General features: G+C 47.1%; 1 protein-coding gene across 1 annotated transcript in view; it reads right to left on the bottom strand.

The window, feature by feature from the left end:
- The window catches only part of PYROXD1 (pyridine nucleotide-disulphide oxidoreductase domain 1), a 32,967-nt gene extending 7,851 nt beyond the window's left edge, over positions 1-25,116 (bottom strand). The window contains exons 1-10 of the mRNA XM_068278035.1: positions 24,974-25,116; positions 21,381-21,461; positions 21,158-21,277; positions 12,853-12,981; positions 10,912-10,985; positions 9,561-9,730; positions 6,791-6,867; positions 6,570-6,708; positions 1,631-1,743; positions 33-155 (exon numbers count right to left, since the gene is read on the bottom strand). Coding sequence (XP_068134136.1) covers positions 33-155; positions 1,631-1,743; positions 6,570-6,708; positions 6,791-6,867; positions 9,561-9,730; positions 10,912-10,985; positions 12,853-12,981; positions 21,158-21,277; positions 21,381-21,461; positions 24,974-25,051 — 1,104 coding nt within the window. The 5' untranslated portion in view covers positions 25,052-25,116. The remainder of the gene's footprint in view (positions 1-32; positions 156-1,630; positions 1,744-6,569; positions 6,709-6,790; positions 6,868-9,560; positions 9,731-10,911; positions 10,986-12,852; positions 12,982-21,157; positions 21,278-21,380; positions 21,462-24,973) is intronic.
- Positions 25,117-25,120: the final 4 nt, after the last annotated feature.

The raw sequence follows: 25,120 nt of genomic DNA, 5'->3' as shown, positions 1-25,120 counted from the left end.
CTACTTGACCATCACTAGTCCTGATAACCTACCTGTTGCCAGAGAGGACTTGGCGTCCAGCCTGCGGTGCAGATGTCTCCAGCGGCATACACATTTGGTACAGACGTCCGCATGTGGTCATCCACCTTCAGACCTCCATCTTCTGCCACATCAAACTAAAGATGAGAATCAACTTTATTCGCCAAGCACAACAAATGGTTTGCAGCACACACGGCATTAAACACAGTGCAAATAACAGAGATGGTGCAAAGTAACATCAGTGAGTAGAGAGGCTGGGGTGAGGGAAGCGGAGAGGTTTTGCTGGGTAGGGAGCTTTAGTTCAACATAAAGGGGAGGGGGGGGGGGGGGGTGTTCCCTGTCTTAGTATTCCATGGGGGTACATGCACCATATTGTATTTTAGCTTGTGCAAGTTTGCTTGGGAAATATTTTAGGTGCTAGATTTCTTATTCCATGCATTTAAAGAACTTTCGATGCGAGAATAGGGAAATAGATTTTACTCACCTGGGGCTTCTTCCAGCCCCTCGTCATCTGGCGCGTACTGCCCCTGCGCAGTACGCGCGGGCACAAATGCCAGTGCAGGGGTAGAAGAGCAACCCGCCGCCGGGGTTGCAATCTTAACAGGCGGCCAGCGGGACAACGCAGATGACCGGGGCTGCGGCGACGGGCTGGAAGAAGCCCCAGGTGAGTAAAATCTGTTTCCCCATTCTCGCACCGGAAGTCCTTTAAAGCACGTTAAGCGAGAAATACAGGGAGGCTGCCATAAGTCTTTCCTTTTAAACAATACCAGTTGCCTGGCAGCCCTGCTGATCTATTTGGCTGCAGTAGTGTCTGAATCACACCAGAAACAAGCATGCAGCTAATCCAACCACAGTCAGAGCACCTGATCTGCTGCATGCATATTCAGGGTCTATGGCTAAAAGTACAGTGTGGGCCATTTATATGGATACACCTTATCTATGGATACACCCCATACCATCAATTTTTTTGTTCCAACAGTGTTGGAGGGATCCATCCAATGTGGGTTAGTGTCAGACCAATAGCGGTGGTTTTGTTTGTTAACTTCACCATTCACATAAAATGGTGTATCCATATATATGGGCAGATTAAGGTGTATCCATATAAACGGCCCACCCTGCATTAGAGGCAGAGGATCAGCAGGACAGCCAGGCGACCCAAGACCCTCAGCTAGTTTAGCAGAGCAGGAGCAGTAACACATTTTAGGCTTAGGCTGTTCTGCTTCATCCCCTTCTACTGCACATCTTCCCACTTGCCCTAGTGTGAGACATGCAAGTGCATGAGATGGCGGGAACACTGGAAGCACGGTCTTACAGACAAAAATGTTTTATTACGCATGCACCGCTAAACTAGCTGAGGGTCAGAGGTCACTGACAGAGAGTGGCTGCGCGGGCACAGGACGTCTGCAGGGGACCATTAGAAGCCCCAGGTAAGTTCCACTCTTTTCCCCCTACAGTAGTACTCTAAAGAATATGCTGCTGTAGTGATTTCTTTCCCCAGATATGACCGAGAATGGTCACTTTTAGTTTTCCCTCAATGGGCTGCTTTGTGGCGTGTAGCGGGGAAGCTGATTGAAAATAATAAAACCAAGGACATAACATTCAGCAGTCTCACATTATTCCCTGTAAGGAAGGGCTCCACGTTCGGCACCACGCCTGTAGCGCTGATGATGAAGTCACAGCCGTACGTCCTTCCATTGGTCAGTTCCACATACACCGGCCACTCCTCTGAAATACACAACAGGGCAGTCCCTGATGAGAAGACATGATTACGGTAAAGTGGGACACTTTTTTTGGTAAGGTTATGTAGGGAATGGGGTCAGAGGACCTGCTAGCCAGGCCTCTGTACATCCCCATGGGCACCTAAGCAGCGCAATCCTTTTCTGTTCCCAAGGATTTGTGCATCACTGCTGCGAGTCACAAAACATACGATGCAACCCTCAAGCTTCAAACACACGCTAGGTGAAACTTGGCCAAGGCGGCCAATAACGTCTTCCTCTGCCAAAAATCTTGATGCCTCGGCCAGTGATCAGCCGGGCGGATCAATTCATCCAATCACCAGCCGAGAACTTTGTTCTCCCCACTCCACTCACCTGGCATGTCAATCTCCTTCAGCCCTCTGCCCCTCCCGCTTAGCAACAGAACACGTGGCTAGCCTGCCAAGCATCTGTACAGTGACAGCCCTACAATGTTGGCCAAGAGATCGGGTACTAATCCCGCCGGGTGGCAATCCTTGTATGTGTATCAGTGATGGCAGTATAAAATGTACCAGAGGTGAAGCCAACAGTGAAAAACAGATACTTACCTAAGAAGAGGAAAGCCTCTGGATCCAGCAGCGGCATGCCACGCTGTCCTCCGGACCACTGCTGCTGCGTGCACGACCGTACTACACCTGCGTTAGTACAGCCTCGCCTTTGCAGTAAGCTAGAGCCGCTCGTGCACAAGCAGTTCCGGGCTACAGTGCAGGCTCGGTTGCTCTCGGGCATAAAGAGGAGCATGGTCACTATCTTCAGGAGTGTACCAGTGAAAAGGCAGCAGCAGCAAGGATGACACAGGAAGCCTCTGGAGGATCCCTTCTTCTTAGGTCTGTTTTTTTACCATTAGCTTGGCCTCTGGTTCACTATAACAAATGAACCCTGACAACAACAACAACAAACAACATTTGTAAAGCACTTTTCTCCCATGGGACTCAAAGCGCATAAGCATGGCTCCGACCATCGTGGTACAGAGGAAGAATTTTATAAGTCTGGAAATGCCAGGCTAAACAGGTGGCTTTTCAGTCTGGATTTAAATAGCTCCAGGGATGGTGCTGTCTTTACTGGGTGTTGCAGGGAGTTCCAAAGAGTAGGGGCAGCATGACAGAAGGCTCTATCTCCAGATTTTTTGAGGTGCACTCTGGGAGTGACCAAGTTTATAGAACTTGCTGATCTGAGGTTGTGAGAGGTGTGGTGCAGCTTCAGCAGGTCCTTCATGTATCCAGGGCCCAGATTGTGCAGGGATTTGAATGACCACAGTGCATTAGCATAACAATGCAGGCTTCCTACAGGGACCTCTACACAGCCCAACTGACATAAGCTTCTAATGCTGGGAATACACGGTTCGTTTTTGCCTTCGTTTAAACCTTCGTTTCGATTGTGCCTTTTGTCCTTTTCGATCCCGAAATAATCAGTCATACGGTTAATATCACCACCCACGGTTTAGTTTTTTTTTCCGATTCTGATGGTTTCGTTTTTCCAATGATCGAAGGCTGCAAAGAAACGAAACGAAAATCCCTTTTTACAGGGACGGACTAGCATAAACGAATATATAATCGATCTGAACAGCCATCAAGCCTACCAATGGCTCGATTAGATGGATAAAGAGAGATAATATCAAACATGTTCGATCACTAGTCGTTCGTTTTTGGGGTCTATTAATCGAAACTATAATGAGATTATGACTATTTTCACATACGTTTTCAACACTCGATTCGTTTACCGAACGAATCGAAGGTTTAAACGAAGGCAAAAACGAACCGTGTATTCCCAGCATAAGTCTGGTAGAAATATCAAAGCCTGAAAATGATTTCACCACGAAGCAACGAAAAGTGCACAGCAAGTTCTCATGGGTAATGCACAATGCAGAAGTATTGGAAAGTGCACAGGAAGGGCTCATAGGTAATGCACAATGCAGAAGCATTGAAAGTGCACAGCAAGGTCTCATGGGTAATGCACAATGCAGAAGTATTGGAAAATGCACAGCAAGGTCTCATGGGTAATGCACAATGCAGAAGTATTGGAAAGTGCACAGCAAGGTCTCATGGGTAATGTACAAGGCAGACACAAAGCATCACAAGATAAGCACACTTCCTAGTTCTTGCAAAAGTTTTTGAATACCTCCAAATATCTTACGGAAATCTTGTTCTGAGCTATACAGGAAGTGTTAAATTAATACCCCAAAATAAAAACACGCAGTTCCAAAAAAATAAATGACTTTCAGTTCCAAAGAAATGTTTGATTTTAGAATTTCACCAAGAGAGGGCGCCAGAGTCACAGCAGTTCAATGAACAGTCAAGCTTTCTTCAACACAAAGACAAATAACATTTATATTGCGCTTTTTTCCTGGCAGACTCAAAGCGCCAGAGCTGCAGCCACTAGGACCCGCTCTATAGGCTGTAGCAGTGTTAGGGAGTTTTGCTCAAGGTCTCCTACTGAATAGGTGCTGGCTTACTGAACAGCAAGAGCCGAGATTTGAACCCAGGTCTCCTGTGTCAGAGGCAGAGCCCTTAACCATTACACCATCCAGTCACTAAAACACATTATGTTCGGTGCTCCTCCTAAACCAGAAAATTAGAATAAAACTCTTTGGATTGAAAAAAAGAGCACATTTGTTTACAATTAACCAGAATAGTTTGAGACTTTAAAGTTTTTATTTGGTACTCTAATTTAAATCTGCTTCCTTGTGCTCTATAAAAATCATTTCAAGCTAGTTTTACACTTTTTACATGATTGTTTTACCACAAGAAAGCCCAGGGCAGGACAATCGCACTGCAACCTTGCCTCGTTCAAACTACCCTGCGGCAGAATGCGCAAACAGGTTAATATGCATAGCTCCGCCCCCCACTCAGTGACTTCTCCCTGCTTGGCAGGAAGTATGTCACTGTTTTCCGCCCAATTGGCACATGCATACCGAACCGCCGCCCAACAATAGACTGCTAAGTTGCCATAGGCCCCAGCGCAAATGCCTGCCGCGCAGTTCCGCTCGACAACATACTGCGGAGTGTACGCCGTTGTGACCACTTCCGCCGCGTTGCACTGCAGTGTGTCATGTCTCATTGAGACTAATGGCTACTGCGATGGGGGAGCTGCGAACGAGCGAACCGTGATGAAGAGCAATGCAACAAGTGCGAATGTAGCATGACACATCGCTCCTTCCTGATGTTTGTAAAGCCTTCATCATGTCCCAGCTGGAAAACATCCTCCAGTCTACCATTGAACCAGCTAGTACCTCTCCAGCCCATCCTTAATCACTTCAGGACCACAGGCTTACACCCCCCTAGTGACCAGGCCATTTTTCACAATAGAGGGCTGTGCAGCTTTGTCAACGTGCTGCACAGCCCTACAACTAAGCACACAAATGAAGTTTTCCTCTTTTTTTGTCCTTAATAGGACACTCTTAGGAGGCCTCTGATCGCTGCTGCCCTCTTTATTTATTTATTTTTTTTATTACAAAAAGAGAGGCTTTTCCCTCCCTCCTTCGGCGTTCTAAATTGCCATAGGACGGCGATCGCTCTATTCCCCGTCTCTCATAGGCATCAGCCTAAGAGAGGGCTTCATTCCCCAGCTGCTCTGAGGGACAGCCGAGTGTCCCCCATACAACCCTACAGGAGATTACAGCGCTGTACTAAGTTAAACAAAGGGGATTTACTTCCCCTTTCTTCCGGAAACAGCCGCGATAACGGCTAGCAGGCTGATCACAGAGCGGATCTCCGTGAACCAGCAGGGAACGACCGCTCATGCGCGTGCACGCATTCCGTAGTAAACTGCAGCTCCAGGACTTGACGACAATCAGCATTAGGCGGTCCTGGGGCTGCCGCCGCGTTCACGCCCATTGGCGTGATGTGGTCGTTAGGTAGTTAACCACCCTGGCGTTCTGATAAGATCGCCAGGGCGGCTGCGGGAGGTTTTTTTTTAAATAAAAAAAAAACTATTCCATGCAGCCAACTGAAAGTTGGCTGCATGAAAGCCCACTAGAGGGCGCTCCGGATGCGTTCTTCTGATCGCCTCCGGCGGCCAGAAGTAACACGGAAGGCCGCAATGAGCGGCCTTCCGTGTTTCGCTTACCTCGTCGCCATGGCGACGAGCGGAGTGACGTCATGGACGTCAGCCGACGTCCTGACGTCAGCCGCCTCCGATCCAGCCCTTAGCGCTGGCCGGAACTGTTTGTTCCGGCTACGCTGGGCTCGGGCGGCTGGGGGTACCCTCTTTTGCCGCTGCACGCGACGGCGATCAGGTAGCACACGCGGCTGGCAAAGTGCCGGCTGCGTGTGCTGCTTTTTATTTCATTAAAATCGGCCCAGCAGGGCCTGAGCGGCAGCCTCCGGCGGTGTTGGACGAGCTGAGCTCGTCCAGACCGCTCAGGTGGTTAAAGTGCACCGGAGCCAAAGCTCTGGTACAAAATCAGATACTTACCTTAAGAGAGGGAAGCCTCAGGATTCTATTAAGGCTTCCCTCGCTATTCCTTGGTCCCCCGTTGCTAAGCGTGACCACCCCCCCCCCCCCAGAAGATTAGCGACAATGCATTGTCACTAATCACATTGGGGCTGCGCAGCTCCTCTTCCTGGTTCAAGTGTGCGCAAATAGCCGACTGAGCCCGCCCACACATGTGCAGTAGCACGGAGGAGGAGATTTTAAACCCGAGCTTCGGCTCAGATTCACTTTAAAATCCATGGGAAACTATAGAAAAAAACAAAAACAAAACAGTTGAATACTTACCTAAGGAAAGGGAAGGCTCTGGGCCCTATAGAGAAAATGACAATCAAGAATATGGTTGATTCCGCATCCCATAATACCTACCAGTGTGGGAGGTGGCACTGCTCTCTGCATCATTTCCTCTGGGGACAGTCTGTGCCAGGATATTCAGTTTCTTGAATTCCCCAAGTGAGAGGATCCTGAGCACCTCACACTCCCCCTCTATGTGGACACAGCGGGAGACCTGCAGGGAGAAGAGCATACACAGGTGGTGACACAGGAAATGGTTCCAGCAGGATAAGTGTGTCCAGTGATTGCAGACTCACCCCCTCTGCAGCTTTCAGATTCATCCCCTCATGCCAGTCTGGCCCCAACGCACTGCCCATCCAGGACTCTCCCTGCCCTAAAAAAATAAAAATAAAACCAGAATATGTAATTATGTCCCCTGGGCTAGAAGCAGTTAAATTGGGCACCAGAGGTAATACATGGGTTAATACTATTAACCCATGTTAATAGCTGCTATTAGAGACTATTATAGGTAATTTGGGGCCACCAGCTATACAAACTGCAGCTACAAATGGTGAGTGCAAAACCATTAATATAGGTGCACTATGGCACTCAGCAGATAGGGTTAGGCCTTGGCAGAGGTAAGTGGAGTATGGGTTCTAGGTTTAGGAATTAGGGTCAGGCATCAGCAAGGAGTCCTCAGGCATCGGCAGGGGGGGGGGGGGGGGGGGGTCCGAAGGGTTAGAATTCCGTTACAATTAGGCATCAAGAACGAGGGCTTGTGTGAGAATAAGGTTAGGCCATAATAAAATATGGGTGAAGGTTGGAATTAAGTACAGTAGACTTAAAGTACACTTCAAGGGACCTGGCCAATCCGTCAGCTTTTTACAGGTGCATGGCAGGTGCATGGTCAGGACTTGGGAACTTATTAAAACCAGAGGTGTACTATATCAGAGTTTATTATAACCAGATTCTACTGTAGTGGAATATTGATAATTTTACAGATATTCCGCTAGCTAGCGTTACCACAACGCCCTTTTTAAAATGTTCACCCTGAGCTGGCTAGCAGTGCATTGTGATGAGAAATGTTTGTGCTGAGATCTTCTTGATCTTGAGAAAATTTAAGAAAACTTTCCTATCTGATATTCTACTGTTCATTTTTTTTTTTTTTTTCACAAGCTTGTACTCTACGCCCCTCACCCAATTATAGCAAAGTCCCAGTTATCCGGAACTCAGGCAAACTAACCTGCAAGCCTGAGGGGATAACATATTCGCGTGTATGCAGGCATTAAAATACTCACCGCTCAGCCAGGGACATCTTGCAGCCTTCCTATAGCTCCTAGTGGCTTCTGGAATCCGTGCGTGTCATGTGACCCAATGCGGGTCAGGTGACAAGCCGGCTTCCATGCAAGGAGGACGATGGAAAGCCGCTAGGAGCAACAGAAAGGCTACAGGACATCACTGGAGGCTCAGCAAGTATTGCTCAAGTAACCAGCAAGCACATGTATGCGGCATCAGGCGGTCCCCGCTACTGACGGATACTAGGGACTGCTGTATATCCCTCCAATCAGTGCAGGGAAGCTGCGGTTTTCTGCTGAGTCACACCAGAAGTGAGAGGCATATGATGGCTGTCATATTTTCTTATTATACAATACCAGTTACCTGGCTGTCAGTAGTATTCCTGGCATCAGTAGTGTCTGAATCACACACACGAAACAAATACGCAGCTAATCCAGGCAGACGTCAGTCAGAAACACCTGATCTGCTGCATGCTTGTTAAGGGCCTATAGCTAAAAGTATTAGAGGCAGAGGATCAGCAGCACAAGCAGGCAACTGGTGTTGTTTAACCACCTTAGCGGTATGGACGAGCTCAGCTCATCCATTACCGCCGGAGGGTGCCGCTCAGGCCCTGCTAGGCTGATTTTCTCCAAATAAAACGGTGCACACGCAGCCGGCACTTTGCCAGCAGCATGTGCTACCTGATCTCCACCGCTTTGCGGCGATCCGCCACGAGCAGTGGCGAAAGAGGGTCCCCCCAGCCGCCCGAGCCCTGCGCAGCCGGACCAATCAGTTCCGGCCAGCGCTAAGGGCTGGATCGGAGGCGGCTGACGTCCATGACGTCACTCCGCTCGTCGCCATGGCGACGAGGAAAGCGAAACAAGGAAGGCCGCTCATCGCGGCCTTCCTTGTTACTTCTGAGCGCCGGAGGCGATTAGAATGACGCGCCCGGAGCGCCCTCTAGTGGGCTTTCATGCAGCCAACTTTCAGTTGGCTGCATGTAATAGTTTTTTTTTTTATTAAAAAAAAAAAAACCCTCCCGCAGCCGCCTTGGCGATCTTAATAGAACGCCAGGGTGGTTAAAATTAAATTAATATGGCAACCGCCATATCCCTCTTATTTCAGGTGTGTTGTAAGCCACATGATTCACTTACATGAATTTAGGTAAACAATTCAACCATTCCATATGATGTAGGCCAATCCATTTCATGATTAAACTTTTATTTATAAAGTGCTAACATAATAATACACAACACTGGACAATTGACAGGGGAGTCATTATCTGAAGACATGTAACTTCCACTTTAAACAATTCCTTCACCAATAGCAATAACTTCAGATGAATTATCACTACAAGTGTATTGGTATTGCTAGAACTATAAGTCAAATAGTAAATAAACCTAACCATTGAGTTAAAGTGGACCTGAACTCTTGCACAGGGAAGAAGGAAAACAGAGAGATGCACCCTGTATGTATTTAGAGTTTAGCCTGTCTAATTCCCCCTCATCTGTGACTAATTGTAAATGTGATCTCTCCCGTGTCACCTGACTGCCACGGCAGAGAAGTTCATCTGAAAGCACAGGATGTTAACAATATGTCTGCTTCCATGAAAGCAGGAAGTGGAAATACTGGAGATTTATTGCAGGATTTGTATCTGCTGTAACAAAGACATGTTTTTCTTTAGAGGTTATTATGCTGTGGTGTATCTTTTAGAGCAGAGAGGAAGTTCTGAGTTCATGTACGCTTTAATGCATGTTGTGTTGAACCAGTCAGTGGGAATAGCACAATGAACAGGTCACATCTGCAACTCACCTGCAGGGGGCTCCACTGTGTATTTGGTTCTCTTGCAGGCCAGGAGGGTGTCTGGCTTATCAGATCTCAGTTGAGGGATGAGAAATTCAGCAGCTCCAGCGTCAAAGAAGGTGTTTCCTATGGATTTGTCCTTCACTGCCCAAACCACCTGGCAGCCCTGAATCTCATAGCTGGGAGGACACAGACAGAGCAATCAGAGTATTATTTAGTGTATATATATAGCGCTGACATATTCCACAGCGCTGTACAGAGTAAACTGTCTTGTCACTAACTGTCCCTCAGAAGGGGCTCACAATCTAATCCCTACCATAGTCATATGTCTATGTATCGTGTAGTGTATTGTATGGTAGTCTAGGGCCAATTTAGGGGAAGCCAATTAACTTATCTGTATGTTTTTTGGATGTGGGAGGAAACCTGAGTGCCTGGAGGAAACCCACGCAGACAGGGGGAGAACATACAAACTGTGCAGATATTGCCCTGGCCGGGGACCCAGCGCTGCAAGGTAAAAGGACTAACCACTATGCCACTGTTCAGATCTATAGCTAAAAAGGATACAACAGAGGACTTACAGGCAGTGTTGGCACTACCTTAGAGGCAATTCAGCCCCTGAATGAGACACGAGCGTGACGAAACGTGTAGGACTGACGTCACAGGAAGCAGGGTGAGCCGAAGCCGACGTGCTGCTCTCGGTCAAGCGGCCAGTTTGTATGCCGGTCCTATCGGTCATCCCTGACTTTTAATAAAGATTTTAGATGTTATTACTGGAGTAATGACCTCCTTGGCTGACTACCTACACTACAGGCAATTGAGCAAGACGCACTTCTGGTGAGTGAAATCACGGAGGGGGAGGGGGAGGGGGAATCTGCTTATCCCTTCCATGGTGGTGGAACTACCCGCAGGAGTGCAGCACGGGGTGCTATATGTGAACTAGCCCAAGCAGTACTCAGCACTATGTGCAGATTGTAATATTGTTTTTCAGGGTGACTTTTGCTGGGAATACAAGTGGAGTATTGGAAGCACAGTGGTTTTTACTTGCCGATTGTCTCACAGGGTGAAGTGACCCTTGCATTGCTGCGATCCGGACTGGTTTTTTTGCCACTGTTTTTTTGACCATTGGAGGCGCAGTTATTGAACATTATTTGGCAAGAACATACAACTTGTAAAGTCACAAAAAAGAAAAAAAATGCTTTCAGGGAGCACTGCGAATAACATTGACTGAGATTAGCAGAGCAGATTCTACCTTCTGCACAACAGATCGGAGGTGGCTACAAATTGATGGCTTCTTTACGAAGCATCTCAGTCACCTCTCTCTGATCACACAGAGCTGACAATCCAAGCACACAACACTTACACAAGTTCCAGCGCAATGCCTCCATTCCCCACTACCACCACTCGCCTGGCCTTGGCAAGATGTCTCTGGAAGGTCTGAAACACAAAGAGGAAAGGACATGGTTATATAGTGATGTATACTTGTTTATTGGCCCACAGTTACAGCAGCTCAAACACTGACAATGTTCTGTACACAGCCAAGTACACAAGTTACAAGATAAACCAGTCTGGACCATATGTGTAGACGTTTTGTCTTTGACCTCCAAGTTACATCTTTTGTATAAACATTTAGTACACGAGCGTCAAGATGTACTATGTCCAGGCCTGATTTTACATCACAAGAGCCTATAGGCACAAATGTCCTGGCTCCCTACACTTCACCCTTCATAAATCTACAAACCCAAGCCAAATTGCACCGCAAGTGTGCTGTCTGGCCCACCTGTCACTCATCCCTTACCTGGCATAAGTAGCTACCGGTGCCATTTAGTGTTAGGTAGCCAGAGGCAGGGCCGGGCCGAGGCATAGGCTGGAGAGGCTCCAGCCTCAGGGCGCAGTGTAGGAGGGGGCGCACAATTCATTCAGCTGTCATTCCTAATTGTGTATGAAGCAGAAAGAAATAAGAAAAGGGGATACATAGCAATGACTGCAAGCCAGATAACTATATATTAAGGTGTTGGGGAGGTTGTGGGCCCTGTGGCCCTCTTAGGCCCTGTTCACACTTGCGTTTTGGCAAGTAAACGGACCGGATCCTGATCGGATCAGGACCTGATCCTGATCAGAACCGTGCGGTTCCGATCCGGATCCGGTCCGTTTGTATCAGGCATGCATCAGGCTGCCATCCGGATCCGTGGGCAAAAAATAGTTAAATTTAAATAAAAGAATGTTGGGGTCAGCAGAAGGTGCACCTGGTGCACCTGTAGAATCAGGTTCCTCCGCTGTAGGCCTCACCTCCACCTCCGACATTCTGCCAAACAGCTCCAGCACGTCTGTCACTGCTGCTCCACTCCAGACATGCTTGGCCCATGTGTCCCCATCCGAAATGGCTGCTTGGATACGCCTAGGAAGTGGGGTAGAACGTCAGGTTTTTGTAGGCAGTGTGTTCTGTGCCTTCCGTTCCCCATTGGTTTCTGTGTTCCGGATGGTGCTGTCAGGCTCAGGTCCGGCTCCGGTCCGGGTGTGTGGGCCGGAGATCCGGACCCAAAAAATAGCGCATGTTGGAAAAGAGTCCGGATCCGGTCCGGCTCCGTACTGTACGGAACGGACACGTGTGAACGTCCGCATAGACTTTACATTGGTATGCGGAACGTACGTTCCGTTTGTACAGTATGCGGTCCGGATCAGATCCGGAAAATCCGTATAGCGAACGCTAATGTGAACCGGGCCTTAGTCTAACAGCAATGAGTGAGTGACAGCTGGGGTGGGAGGGGTGGAGGGGCGCACTTTGGTGTCTCAGCATTGGGTGCTGGAGGACCTTGTCCCTGCTCTGGCCAGAGGTGACTCCAATTAAAGGTAGATCTGGTCAGTGGAATGCTGAGTCGGGTGAGTGACCTCTTATTTCACTGCACTCTGGACTCAGCATAAGGAAGGAAGGAGGGAGGCACTCGGGGAGGGAAGTATGCTGCCTTTCCATCATCAGGAGCCTGTAGGCACGTGCCTACAGTGCCATTTGGTAAATCCAGCCCAACTATGTCTAGACTATATGAGCAGACTTCCTGTCTGTGCTGTAAAAGTTGAGCTCAAAAAAAATAACTGTATTCGTGATTCTTACATGAATGTAAACGGTCACACGTGTTACATATCGCATAAGTACAGAACACACACTAGAAATCATATGAGAATGCAAACTGCTATAAGAATTATAAACCACATTAAACATAGAATGATAATACTTGTTACAACTTGAGATTACCTAAAAAAAACAATGACAACTTCATAATAAAGGTTTGATACTTCTGGCACATACCTGGGCACTGTCTGTGTCTCGTATTCCTAACACATAGGGATTGCCATTCTCGATGAGTTTGGGTTTGGCTCCGGCACACAGACACAGCTTCCTATAGAGGTACTGATTTCCATTCTCTGTCACCACCCTCTGGAAACACACAGGTAAGATGTGTCAGAAATCACACAAGGAAACTGGTAATGGTTCTTCTAAGAAGTTATGTAACGTGGAAACCCAGGTACACATACCATCCAGTGAGAGGGCTGTCAGGGGGTGCAGAATGTAAAGTGCATCTCCGAATGTTATTTTTAAACATCCTCCAAGAGATTTACTAAACCGCTACAGGTGGACACTTAGAAAGCTGCACACAAGTGCATCATGGGATACTACTGCTTAAAGTGGGATTGAATATTTAAAAAAAAAAAGCAAACGCTTTAGCAGCGCAGCTTAAGGGAAGGTTCACGGTGGATAAAAATAAATAAAATTGTTAATCCACTTACCTGGGGCTTCCTCCAGCCCGTGGCAGGACGTGCCCTCTGCGCCGCTCCGCAGGCTCCTGGTCTCCTCCGGTGGCGCACCCGACCTGGCCAGGCCGGCTGCCAGGTCGGGCTCTTCTGCGCTCCAAAATGAGCCTCACGGGGGCGCGCTGACGTCATCGGATGTCCTCCGGGCTGTATCCACTGTGAACCTTCCCTTTAAGTGATCAAGCCCATAGTATGATGTCCCCATCATGGCCAGTTTTAGTATTTATATAGTGCTGACATCTTCCCCGCTCCTCTTGTACAGAATATATGTAGTCTTGTCATTAAAGGTGGCCATACACTTATAGATTTGCAGCAGATTCAACCATCAGATAGATTTCTGGCAGATGCCTGTCAGATCCAATCTGATGTGTGCAGTGGTGTAGCTAAGGAGCTGTGGGCCCCGATGCAAGTTTTACATTGGGCACCCCCAAGCACTCTGTACCTAACAATTGATACTGCGCACCAAAACCTGCCAATGGCAACTACAGTATCTGAGGTGCAAGAAGGGGATGGGGAGCAGTTTGTTAATGATTACTACCATATCAAAGTATCTATAGAAGTCATTATTATGAGCGCAGGACCAATAGAGAACTAATACTGCAGTTGAGGGAGGGCCCTTCGTCGCCCCGATGTGGTCGCAACCTCTGCAACCCCTATTGCTACGCCCTGGATGTGTGCCACACACTAGGAACAGATTTCCAATAGATTTCAGAATGAAATCTATTGGAAATCGATCTAAATGCATTATTGGACCATTAGATCCAATGCAACTCTATGGGCCATCGATCTGATGCCAGCAGCAGATCGACCTAGATTTTCCATCCTGTCAGATAGATCAAATTGATCAAAATCATCCACAAATCGATAGAATCGATTTCTGATCAATCGATTGATTCTATAGAAGCAGAGCTCACAATCTTATCCCTACCACAGGCATAGTCTGATGTCCTTATCAAGGCCCATTTTGAGGAGAATAATTAAAGGGAACCTGAAGTAAGAGGAATATGGAGGCTGCCATCTTCAATCTGCAATAAACAATGTCTGTTGCCTGACATCTATGCTGATGCTCTGCCTCTTATACTTCAAAAAACAACTTACGTGAAACAAACCCGGAGAATAAAGAAAGATATGTACATAATACTCACCCCGGCACACTCCATCTGCCATCTTCTGACGTCCTTAAGGTGTCCTGTTTGGCCTCCACTCATTTCTGAATCCCTGCACCTCCATATAGAAAATGGAGTCAGTGTTTCTTCTGTGTTGCTGAATATTTGAGAGCAAGCTTAAAGAGACTCTGAAGCGAGAATAAATCTCGCTTCAGAGCTCATACTTAGCAGGGGCATGTGTGCCCCTGCTAAAACGCCGCTATCCCACGGCTTAACGGGGGTCCCTTCACCCCCAAACCCACCCCCGCAATAGTTGGTCGCAAGTTGGTCATGAAATTTCTTCTTCCTGGAGGCAGGGCTAACGGCTGCAGCCCTGCCTCTCAGCGCGTCTATCAGACGCGCATCGCCGCCTCTCCCCCGCCCCTCTCAGTGAAGGAAGACTGAGAGGGGCGGGGGAGAGGCGGAGATACGCATCTGACAGACGCGCTTGTGCAGGGCTGCGGGGGTTAGCCCTGCCCCAACCAGGAAGCGCTCCCCCGCTGCACCGAGGGGATTTGGGGGTGAAGGGACCCCCATTAAGCCGCGGGATAGCGGCGTTTTAGCAGGGGCACACATGCCCCTGCTAACTATGAGGTCTGAAGCGAGATTTATTCTCGCTTCAGACTCTCTTTAATAGGGCGTGAGTGGGATGGAAATTAGAAGTCTGCCTCATCTGCCTGCCTCCTTTTCTGCCGGGGATAACAGGGACCAGTGGGAGCATGCAGGGCATCGGACAGTGCACAGAGGTTTGTACAAGCAAAGAGAACATACCTTTGTAATTAGTTGTAGTAATCCAACGATAGGTCAGGTATCCTTTAAAGCGGACCCAAACCAAACTTTTTTTTAGTTCAAAATTTTTAGTTGCACCACTCTGACACATACAAAGATAAATAAACACCCCTTCAAGCCTATGAGCATTGTAGTGCATGCTTTTCACCCTTCTCTTTTTATAACTTTTTATAACTAGAGTTATACAGGTGGCAGCCATTAGCAATTCCTCCTTTGCCGGACACCATCTACTCCACCAGTTTGCAGGAAAAATCCCGGCAATATGAAAGGAAGGGAGGGGTTTCTCCAATAAATGTAAAATATTTTAGATTTGTCATCATGCAGCTGAAAAAAGGCTGCTATTTATTATTATAATTTAGAAAATAGATTTTATTTCTGAAATCTTGTATTTTTAATTTGGGTCCACTTTAAAGCAAACCTGCAACTTTGACAAGAGGCTTCCCACGTCCTCCCAGACAAAGAGGATAATATAGCGGCAAGCAGTGATTAACTTCGGCGCTGTCAGAAGATGGAGCTGAAGTTACTTTTAAAACACTGTAATTCAGCCACCAGGAATAGCTGGAAGCTGAATTACAGAATTTCCCACTATCCACATGGACCTGGAGGGGGAATAGTAATTAACGCCGCCGGGACTTGTGCAGCAGCAGGATAAGCCATATATCGGCTGTATCCTGCGCTCTAGTCTCCTGGCGGCGATTTTATATGTATGCCCTACAGACCACCAACCCAGAGCTGTGACCCTCTGGAAGTTTGCATTTGCGCTTCCATCCGTGAACGAGCACAGCCACACTGTGCAGTAGCATGGAGCCACTAAAACTTGGTGGAAAAAGCCATTTGTCCTGAAGCTTCACTTTACTGAGGAAAGTATCTAAATGGGTCACTTTTTCCCTACAGGTACACTAAGTCGCTGGCCCAGAATAAGCACGCAGGTCAGATGCTGGCGACTCTGGTGTGACTCCACTGGCTGCATGCTTGTTGCAAGCGTGTGACTCAAACACAACTAAAGCCAAAAACTCAGATTGGCAGCCAGGCAACTGGCATGGTTCATATTCCTCTCACTTCAGGTTAATTTTAACTTTGTTTTGTGATGTGGGAGGGAACCAGAGTGCTTGATGGAAACCCACACAAATATAGGAAGTATATGTAAATTCCATAGAAATAATGTCTGGACTGAGAATCAAACATAAGGCTCTAGTGCTGCAAAGCGAGAATACCCTCCACCATGCCATGTGCCTCCATATGCAGCAAAGTCCCCAGCATCCAGCACCAGTGCTTACCGCCTGCTTGAGCTACTGGCAAAAACAAACAAAAACAAAAAACAAAAAAAACCACAAACCTCCCCCATGCCGCTTAAAGAGAATCTGTACTCTAAAATTCTTACAATAAAAAGCATACCATTCTATTCATTATGTTCTCCTGGGCCCCTCTGTGCTGTTTCTGCCACTCCCTGCTGCAATCCTGGCTTGTTATTGCCAGTTTTAGGCAGCGTTTACAAACAAAAAACATGGCTGCTAACCAGCATGTGATAGGCTAAGAGAAGCTCAGTCCGTGACTCACACAGAGCCTGGAGGGGGCGTGGAGAGGGTGTGTATAGCTTCTCCCTATCACAGCAGAGCAGCACATTCCTGTCTCAGCCGACAAAGGAAAGAAGATTAGATTATATAACAGAGAAAATACAGCCACTGTGCAACTAGGAAAGGCTGCAGTAAGACACACCACATTAGAACAGGTATAGGAACTTATAGGATGGAAGAAATAAGGCTGAAAAATGTTGTTACAGAGTCTCTTTAAAGCGGTATTGTCACCATAAAGATCAAATTTCAACAGCAACTGGTCTGAGTGTATTAAGTGATAAAGATGCTAATCCTGCATTCAAAACTTTTTCTGCTGTTATGATTTGGAGTTATATACTTAAGGAGCACTGGCCCTTTAGTAGTCAGTGCCAAACAGTTGCATGCTGGGGGTTCTTTTTATCTATAATGATATATTCCTCCTCTTCCATTTATTACCCTGCCTAGCTGTTATCTGAAACACGTTCCCCTGCTCACTTGTGTTTACAAGCAAGGCTGAGGTGACTCAGCGATTGGAGGAGAAAAGAAAAAAAGTAAAGGGCAGAAATGACATCAGGATTTAGCCTAAACTGTGGGCAAAAGACATGGCCCCCACCAGGAACAGAATTCTCTTCATTTACTATTTCATTCACTGAAATCAAAATGTGGACAGTACAATACATGTGTTATCTAAGTAGAGCAAGTCTTTATCTACTTATATGCGTTTGTGTTTTTTTTTCCCTGGCATAGTATGGCTAATCCTACTGCTTTAAAATCTTCACCGAGTGTCCAGCGTCGTCTTCTTTCCTGTGCACGGCTCGAGGCGTGTCACCTGACCCGAGTCAGGTCACATGACACACTGGGAGCCATACATGGATGCCAGAAAGCCGCTAGGAGTGACAGGAAGCTTAGAAGACGGCGCTGGACACTCGGTGAGGATTTTATGGCGTAAAAACAAAAAAACAACAACACACAGTCCCTGTTATCCCCTCGGTCATGCTGGTTAGTTGAGACTTCCGGTTGAGTAAATTCCGGATAACAGGAACTTTGCTGTATCAGGACCTACCACACACACCCAGAACACTACTAAAGTCCCTCAACAAGTTCTGCTCAGTTCCTGTATCAGCCAAGCTTGCTGGCTTGACCTTCTGTTACTGAGCCAGTTTGTATGACTTTAGCGGCTGGCCAGGCTTGCCTGATTTTTCTGCTTTCTTCAGCAGCGTTTCATAATGACTGATATCTTGAGCAGCACCCTTCAGAGAGTCCTCCGATAATGGAAATAGCATGTGGGTACCTTGTGCTGCAGGTTTAGGCTTGTCGAGGTCCTGTTTTAATTACATGCTGTGTTTAGAGTTTACATTAAGAAGAGCCTATTAAAAGGTCTATAAAAATTCTCATTCGGTCAGGACATGGTATAAAATAAAGATTCAATCAGCCTGTGCTTACAGCTCATAACAGAGTCAACGAGAAGTAAAACCATCTTCAAGTGTACCTGTATCGAATAAAGTGCCCCAATGGATATTTTCCCAAGAAGACATAATCGAGAAGCTTTCTGCAAGTTCTCTCTCCTCGGCGTTCAAACACTGAGACACCCCACCCCCCAAGCCAGCTGACCAGGGCTTGTCGATGAAGCCGCTCTAAAAATGGAGCCAAATGGGCTCTGCTTTTCCTACTGAGCCATGGCTCAGTGCTACTGCGCGAGTCATTCTTAGCCTTGTGCAGCGTGCCAGTGTTCATTCTCATACAGGGCGGCTACAAATTTTGGGGGTCTCAGCGCTGGAATAGTGAGAAGGGGGTAGCCTGCGGTGTATCCAGTTTTTTCTTTTAAATGGATCCGTTTTCCACAGTTTATAATTTATGTAGCACACGTTTCCAGTACGTTAAAACAAGGTGGGTGGGTGGGTGTGGTATTGTTACTTTATTTTGACCAATAGGAAGGAATTGGGAGTGGTTATGTATTTTTTTTTTTACCCTTATGGTCTTGTTTAATATACCACTTTATTTTTAATGTACCGTTTAATGTTATGTACTGTTTTACATGTTTACATAAATGTATAGAATGTTAAAGGGATACTTAAGTCAAATAAAAAAAACGAGTTTTACTCACCTGGGGCTTCCCTCAGCCCCCTGCAGCTGTCCGGTGCCCTCGCAACATCGCTCCGATCCTCCTGTCCCCGCCGGCGGCTGCTTCCGGTTTCGGTGACAGCCGCCGACAGGCTGGGAACGCGAGTGATTCTTCGCGTTCCCAGCCACAATAGCACCCTCTATGCTGTTATTGCGGCAAGAAGGCTGCAATAACAGCATAGAGGGCGCTATTGTGGCTGGGAACGCGAAGAATCACTCGCGTTCCCAGCCTGTCGGCGGCTGTCGCCGAAACTTGAGGGAGCCACCAGCGGGGACAGGAGGATCGGAGCAATGCTGTGAAGGCACCGGACAGCTGCAGGGGGCTGAGGGAAGCCCCAGGTGAGTAAAACTCATTTTTTTTAATTTGACTTAAGTATCCCTTTAATGTGAGACTGCTGGCAAGTGGTTAAGGTATCTCTAAAATACCTTTTGGTCGGCATGTTTAATTAAGAACTGTCACGAAAATCTTAAAATTGAAAACACACACAAATAATAAGCACATTTCTTCCTGAGTAAAATGAGCCCTAAATGACTTTTCCTCTATGTTGCTGTCACTTAGTGTAGGTAATAGAAATCTGACAGTACTGACAGGTTTAGTCCATCTCTTCATGGGAGAGTCTCAGCATGGCCTTTATTCTTTATAAAGACCTACCCTGAAAAAGATTTACACAATGATGCTGGCCAGCCTCCCTGCTCACCGTACACTTTTGTGGCAGTTGGATGGAGCAACTGCCATTTACTAAGTGCTTTTAAAACTAAAGAAACCCTAAGAACCCCCAAAAGATGGGCTAGTCCAAAATCTGTAAGTAATTTCAGATTTCTACTCCTTAAGTGACAGCAACATAGGAAAAAAGTAATTTATGGCTCATTTAACTCCGGAAGAAACATACTTCTTTTTTGTATATGTTAATATGTATTTTAAATTTTAAGATTTTCGCAACAGAGGTCCTTTAAAGCGCTGCTTTTAACAGGAAGTCCACAAAAATGACACTGAGGGGAGGAGCAATCCGTTTTGACATACAGTTTGTGTGCAGAGTTCTGTGTGTGAACGGAAGGTCCATTTTTGCGTTGGCTTTTATTGCTTCCGTGTGGATCCGCTCTCCGAAAAAAAGTGCCAAGTTCGGACGTTCCACTCAGTTTTCATGAACGTATCCAATGGATCCATTTTTCTTTGCAAGTCAAGACGGGCAACATTTTTAACATTGGGATCCATTTCTCCGTTTTTGTCCACTCCAAAAAAGCGTACTAAACGGGTACGTTTTTATTGCAAGTGTAAATCAGTCCTTACCGAGGTAAGTTCCATATGTATTTTTTTTTTTTTTTTTTAAACTCACAGGATTGCTTTAACTGGATATTTCCTTTTCTCTAGGTGTTCATAGGGTGGAGAAGGAATACCCAGACATCTATAAGTATGGATAATTCACTCACTTCAGACACCGGAGACTCATATTGACTGCAGGTGTAAGTTGCTGGGAAACCATGTAGTTAAGTATTAAAAAAAAAAACCGCGCAGCATATATGCTCTTCATACATCATTCACTCACCCCACCTCTGATGACATCGAGGCATCTGATGGAGATTGTAATGTGCCTATTGCCTCCTTCTGCAGACCTTATAAATTCCGATGCTGTACAGTAGAAACTACTTGTACACATGTAGGACTTTTTTCCCCACTACAGTCCATTCTCCAATGAGATACAAAAGCAGAGTGCACACATCACCTGCTATTGTGTACAAGACACAGAACATTTACAGTATATTGCGCTTTTCTCCTGTCGGACTCAAAGCACTTCAGGGCTGCAGCTACTTTGGGCGCGCTCCACAGGTGACCAGGATCATTAGGGAGCCTTGCCCAAAGATTCCTTACTGTTTACATACTAGCTTGAGCCAGGATTGAAACCCTGGTCAAAGACTCAAATCTCACATCAAAAGGCAACAGCGTTACCAGTATGCAGGCCAGGTCCACCCATGATGCCAAGTGAAGAGACTTCCTCAGGCGACAGAAGTCTGGGGGCAGCACCAGGCAGAAACAGGAAGTAAAGAGAGTGCCTGGCCAACCTATACTGGGTGCAACTGTACCTGGCTAACCTATACTGGGGGCATCTATTCCTGGCTATTTACCTATACTAAGTATGTTTTTGGGGTGGCTCACTGCAGCTGGCATGTAAACCCTAATTGCAGTTCCCCTGTTCACCTGCTGATCAGCCTGTAACTCCTTCACTGCGGAATTGATGACTCTAATGTTGGGATACTGTCTCTCCAGAGTGCTGCTGGCCTGCTCCTCCACATCGAACTCCTCCAGCGTCCGGGACACCTGATGCACAGAATAAGCAGAGGATGGTTATTGGGAGGAGTTGGCTCTGCTTTGATCACAGGACAGACTACTGGATGTAGAGACGGAACGCATGGCTCCCTACCTGCTTCAGATTAGTCACGGCTTTAATGAGGGGAGCCGCAGTCAGTAAATAGATGTCCTCATCTGGAAACTGGAGGGCCAGCTGGAAAACAGACAATACACAAAGCTTATGCAAAGTTTATCCGAATCATTATTCTTAATTACATAGCGCCAACATCTTCCGTACTGCTGTACAAATTGTGGGGAGCACAGATACATGAGAAGTTCAAAACTCTGTGCAATCAGGGCATCTAGAAATACAAATACAGACATAGTTGATGTGTGGTTTGAGACATCACCAATACTGGTACATGTTAATATGATAAATGACAGCAGGAGGAGGTCCCTGCCCTTGTGAGTTTACAAATCTAGAGAGTACTGAGTTGGAGCCATTAAGGAAGGAGACACAGGGGTTAGCGCAGTGTTCCCTAACCCTGTCCTCAAGGCCCACCAGCACTGCATGTTTTGTACAAATCCACAGATGTAGTTAACCATTTCGGGACCGCCTGCCTACCAGGCGATTTTGAATGGGGGGAGGGGGGGGGGGGGGGGGGTCAGGCAACCGGATCCCTGGTAGGGCTAGCTGGGCATGGTGACCCTCTTGTAGCCAGGAGGATTTACTCACCTCCCAGACTCTAGCGATAAGCAGCTGTGGACCCCTCCAGTCTGGGCGGAATCCCCACTTGTACTGCCGCTAAGAATTGGGTCGCAGCTTAATGACGTCATCAAGCCAGGACCCGACACTTATGTCAGAGCGAGCGGGAATGCTGGCCAAAGTGGCGGGGAACGCTGATCGCCAGAGGAACGTCAGTAAGGTGAGTGGATCTTCTTCCCCCCAACCGCCGCAGTTCTAATAGTGATCACGTGATCAGGAGCCAATCACGATGGCTACTGATCACTGAGGGGAGATGTAAGCCATCATATGACAGCTCAATCTCCCCTCTCGGGTGCGCACGATCGCGTCGTGAGTGGGAATTGCAGGCGGCATAAATCCTATGCCGCATCAGGCTTAGACAGCCGCAAGTGCGGCATAGGATTTACCTACAGCGGTCCCCAAAAGGTTAATCAGCTCTGCTGAAACACTAATTACCTCACCTCTGCATGTTTGTGGTTTCCTGCAAACCATGTACCTTTGTGGGCCTTCAGAACAGGGTTGGGAAACTCTGGGTTAGCAGATGAGGCATTGAAACTCCAATGCTACCTATAGCAGATTATAAGCTTGTCTGAACAGGTGAAAGTTTCCAGGTTTGGAGCTTGACTGGCTGTGGGAGAGCGTTCCCAGGGGCATAGCAATAGGGGATGCAGAGGTTGCGACAGCATCAGGGTCCTTGGGCCAGAGGGGCCCTCCCTCAACTGCAATATTCGCTCTGAGCGTTCCAAAGGAGAGGTGATGCTTGTGAGAAATCCTGGTGGTTGGAGTGAGAGCCTAGGCTAGAGGACAGGAGGTTCTCAAGGGAGGAGCCAAGGTTCCAGGAGGGATGGTATCTGGAGATTAACGAGGAAATATACGGACATGACAACCAGGGCTGTGGAGTTGGTACAAAAATCATTCAACTCCAATTCCTCAGTTTATAAAACCACCGACTCTAGGTACCCAAAATTGCTCTGACTCCACAGCCCTTGTGACAACTTATGTAGTGCATTTGTATGATAGGGTGAGGAGTTTAAACTGGATCACTTGGTCAATAAGTAGCTAATTGAAAGATTGGCAGAGAGGAGCTGCCTCAGTACCAACCCTCAATACACTGGTTTAGTATTGACTAGTTTAACATGAGCACAGAACGCTCACCTTCTGAAGGTAACGGAGGTCACAGTCTTTTCCACTGCTTTGGCAGCTGTGAGGCCTCATTCATACACCACAGGTTTGTATGCGGTTTCCACAATCGGCAGTTGCAGCTTTCCATTCAAAAGCATTTAACCATTAACACCAATATATTTGCGCTGAAATGCAAATACACATATTTGTGTGACAAAATCCATGCAGTTCAATGCTAATAATTTTTTTTTGTTGGTGGGAGCACGGCCTAACTGATGGAGCGGAATACTGTGACACTGATTCTGTTTGGAGGTCCTGTACTCCCGTCGACTACAGTTAGGTGGCGCACACTTGCCACCCAATGCTGGTTTACTCTCATACCTATGATAACTCAGGAAAACTGAATCAGTGCTGATGTCCTGAATCAGTTACAGATCAGAAGACACCGGCGGATTCCACAGCATGTGGAAAAATTGCCTCGGGGGCAGTGAAGGCTTATGGGGTAATGCTGAACTAGCCAGAACCAGAGACCTTAATTTCTACTTTCCTTTATTTGCTACAGTCAATGAAGATAGGGGTTGGCTGAACCAGAATTTTTTGTGGACCGTATACAAGAAAAACTCCAGCCACCGACCAGTTTATTTATTGTGGAGAGAACCGCTACGGCATACTTCCAATTACTTCTGTTGTCTGGCGATGAATTGTGAGAATCCCCGAGGTGGTGGCAGGGCAGAGATTACCGCAATTTCTGTTTCAATTCTGCAGATGCTTGCTCACGTGTACAGTTTGGGGCTCTAGTCTACTTTAGGGGAGCCAATAAGGAAGCCCATAGAGTGTGATAGAAACAGCAGCAAATAAAAACATTTTATTTTTAGCGAGAGAAAGTTATGAACAGTGTAAGATTGTATTCATGCCTCATATTTCTAGTCCTTAGGACTACCGGGTTTCATATTAATGAGACAAAAGTCAATGATATCCCCAGGCCAGGAAGCAACTAGAAATCTACTCAAAACTGAAATAACATTTCTCTAATTATGGAGAATCTCTCTGTAGGGACTGGTATATGGTTAGCTTTTGCGATTGTTTTATTTTGCTTGTCCTCTCTCTCTCAAAGCGAAAAAAAACAAAAAAATAATAAATATATATATTTATTTTATATCTTGGTCAGTCAAAGCGCTTTTTGATTTAAAAGGACCCTGATCAGAGGTGACTTACCTGAGGCTTCCTCCAGCCCCCTGTAGCCCACAAAGTCCCTTGGTGTCCTCTGGGTCCCCTCCGTGGACCCGCTGGCAGCTCCGGTAGGTGCATGTCTTCGGCCAAAGTCACGCATGCGCCATCGAGGCACCTGGCGCGTCTTAACATCTGTCACTATAAGGGTCCAGCATATGCGCAGTAATCAAAAGACTGAACGGCGCAGGACCCTTATGGCGACAACACCTGGACGGCCTTGCCCGTAGCAGGACCATGCAAGGAAACCCAGAGGATACAGAGGGACCCCGCAGGCTACTGGGGGTTGGAGGAAGCCCCAGGTAAGTCCAGAATTCTTTTTTTTTAACTCTGCCCAGAGTCCCTTTAAGAGTGAGTGAGATGGAGGAAGAGAGAGACAGTGTGTGCCTGTAACATTTAGAAGAGGTAAGCCACTTCCTCTCCCTCAGTAGCATCCCAAATTACAAGTAGTGAGAAGCAAATGTCTAATAAGACACAAACAGCAAATAAAAACAAGAGGAAAACTTATGAAGCTCTGTCAAGTTTAAATCACATTTGTGTCCCAGCACTGGACATGTACGTCACTTCCTGTCACCAGGAACAAAGCCAGCACTCCCCACTCCCTCAACCCTGCTTGTTGCCCGGGGTCTCACTTGTTCAGCGCAGGTAACTCCAGCTATACCGCCTCCTATCACTGCCCATCCACCCGGCTCTGTCGCCTCCGCCGCCATCTTTCCACCACTTCCTGGTCACATGACCTGTGAGGTCAGCCGCTCTGATTGGTCTGCCGGCGGTCCGTA

Source organism: Hyperolius riggenbachi, chromosome 3 (assembly GCF_040937935.1).
Source record: "Hyperolius riggenbachi isolate aHypRig1 chromosome 3, aHypRig1.pri, whole genome shotgun sequence".
In the NCBI taxonomy this organism is placed as follows: domain Eukaryota; kingdom Metazoa; phylum Chordata; class Amphibia; order Anura; family Hyperoliidae; genus Hyperolius; species Hyperolius riggenbachi.
This window is presented reverse-complemented; position numbering and strand designations above follow the sequence as displayed.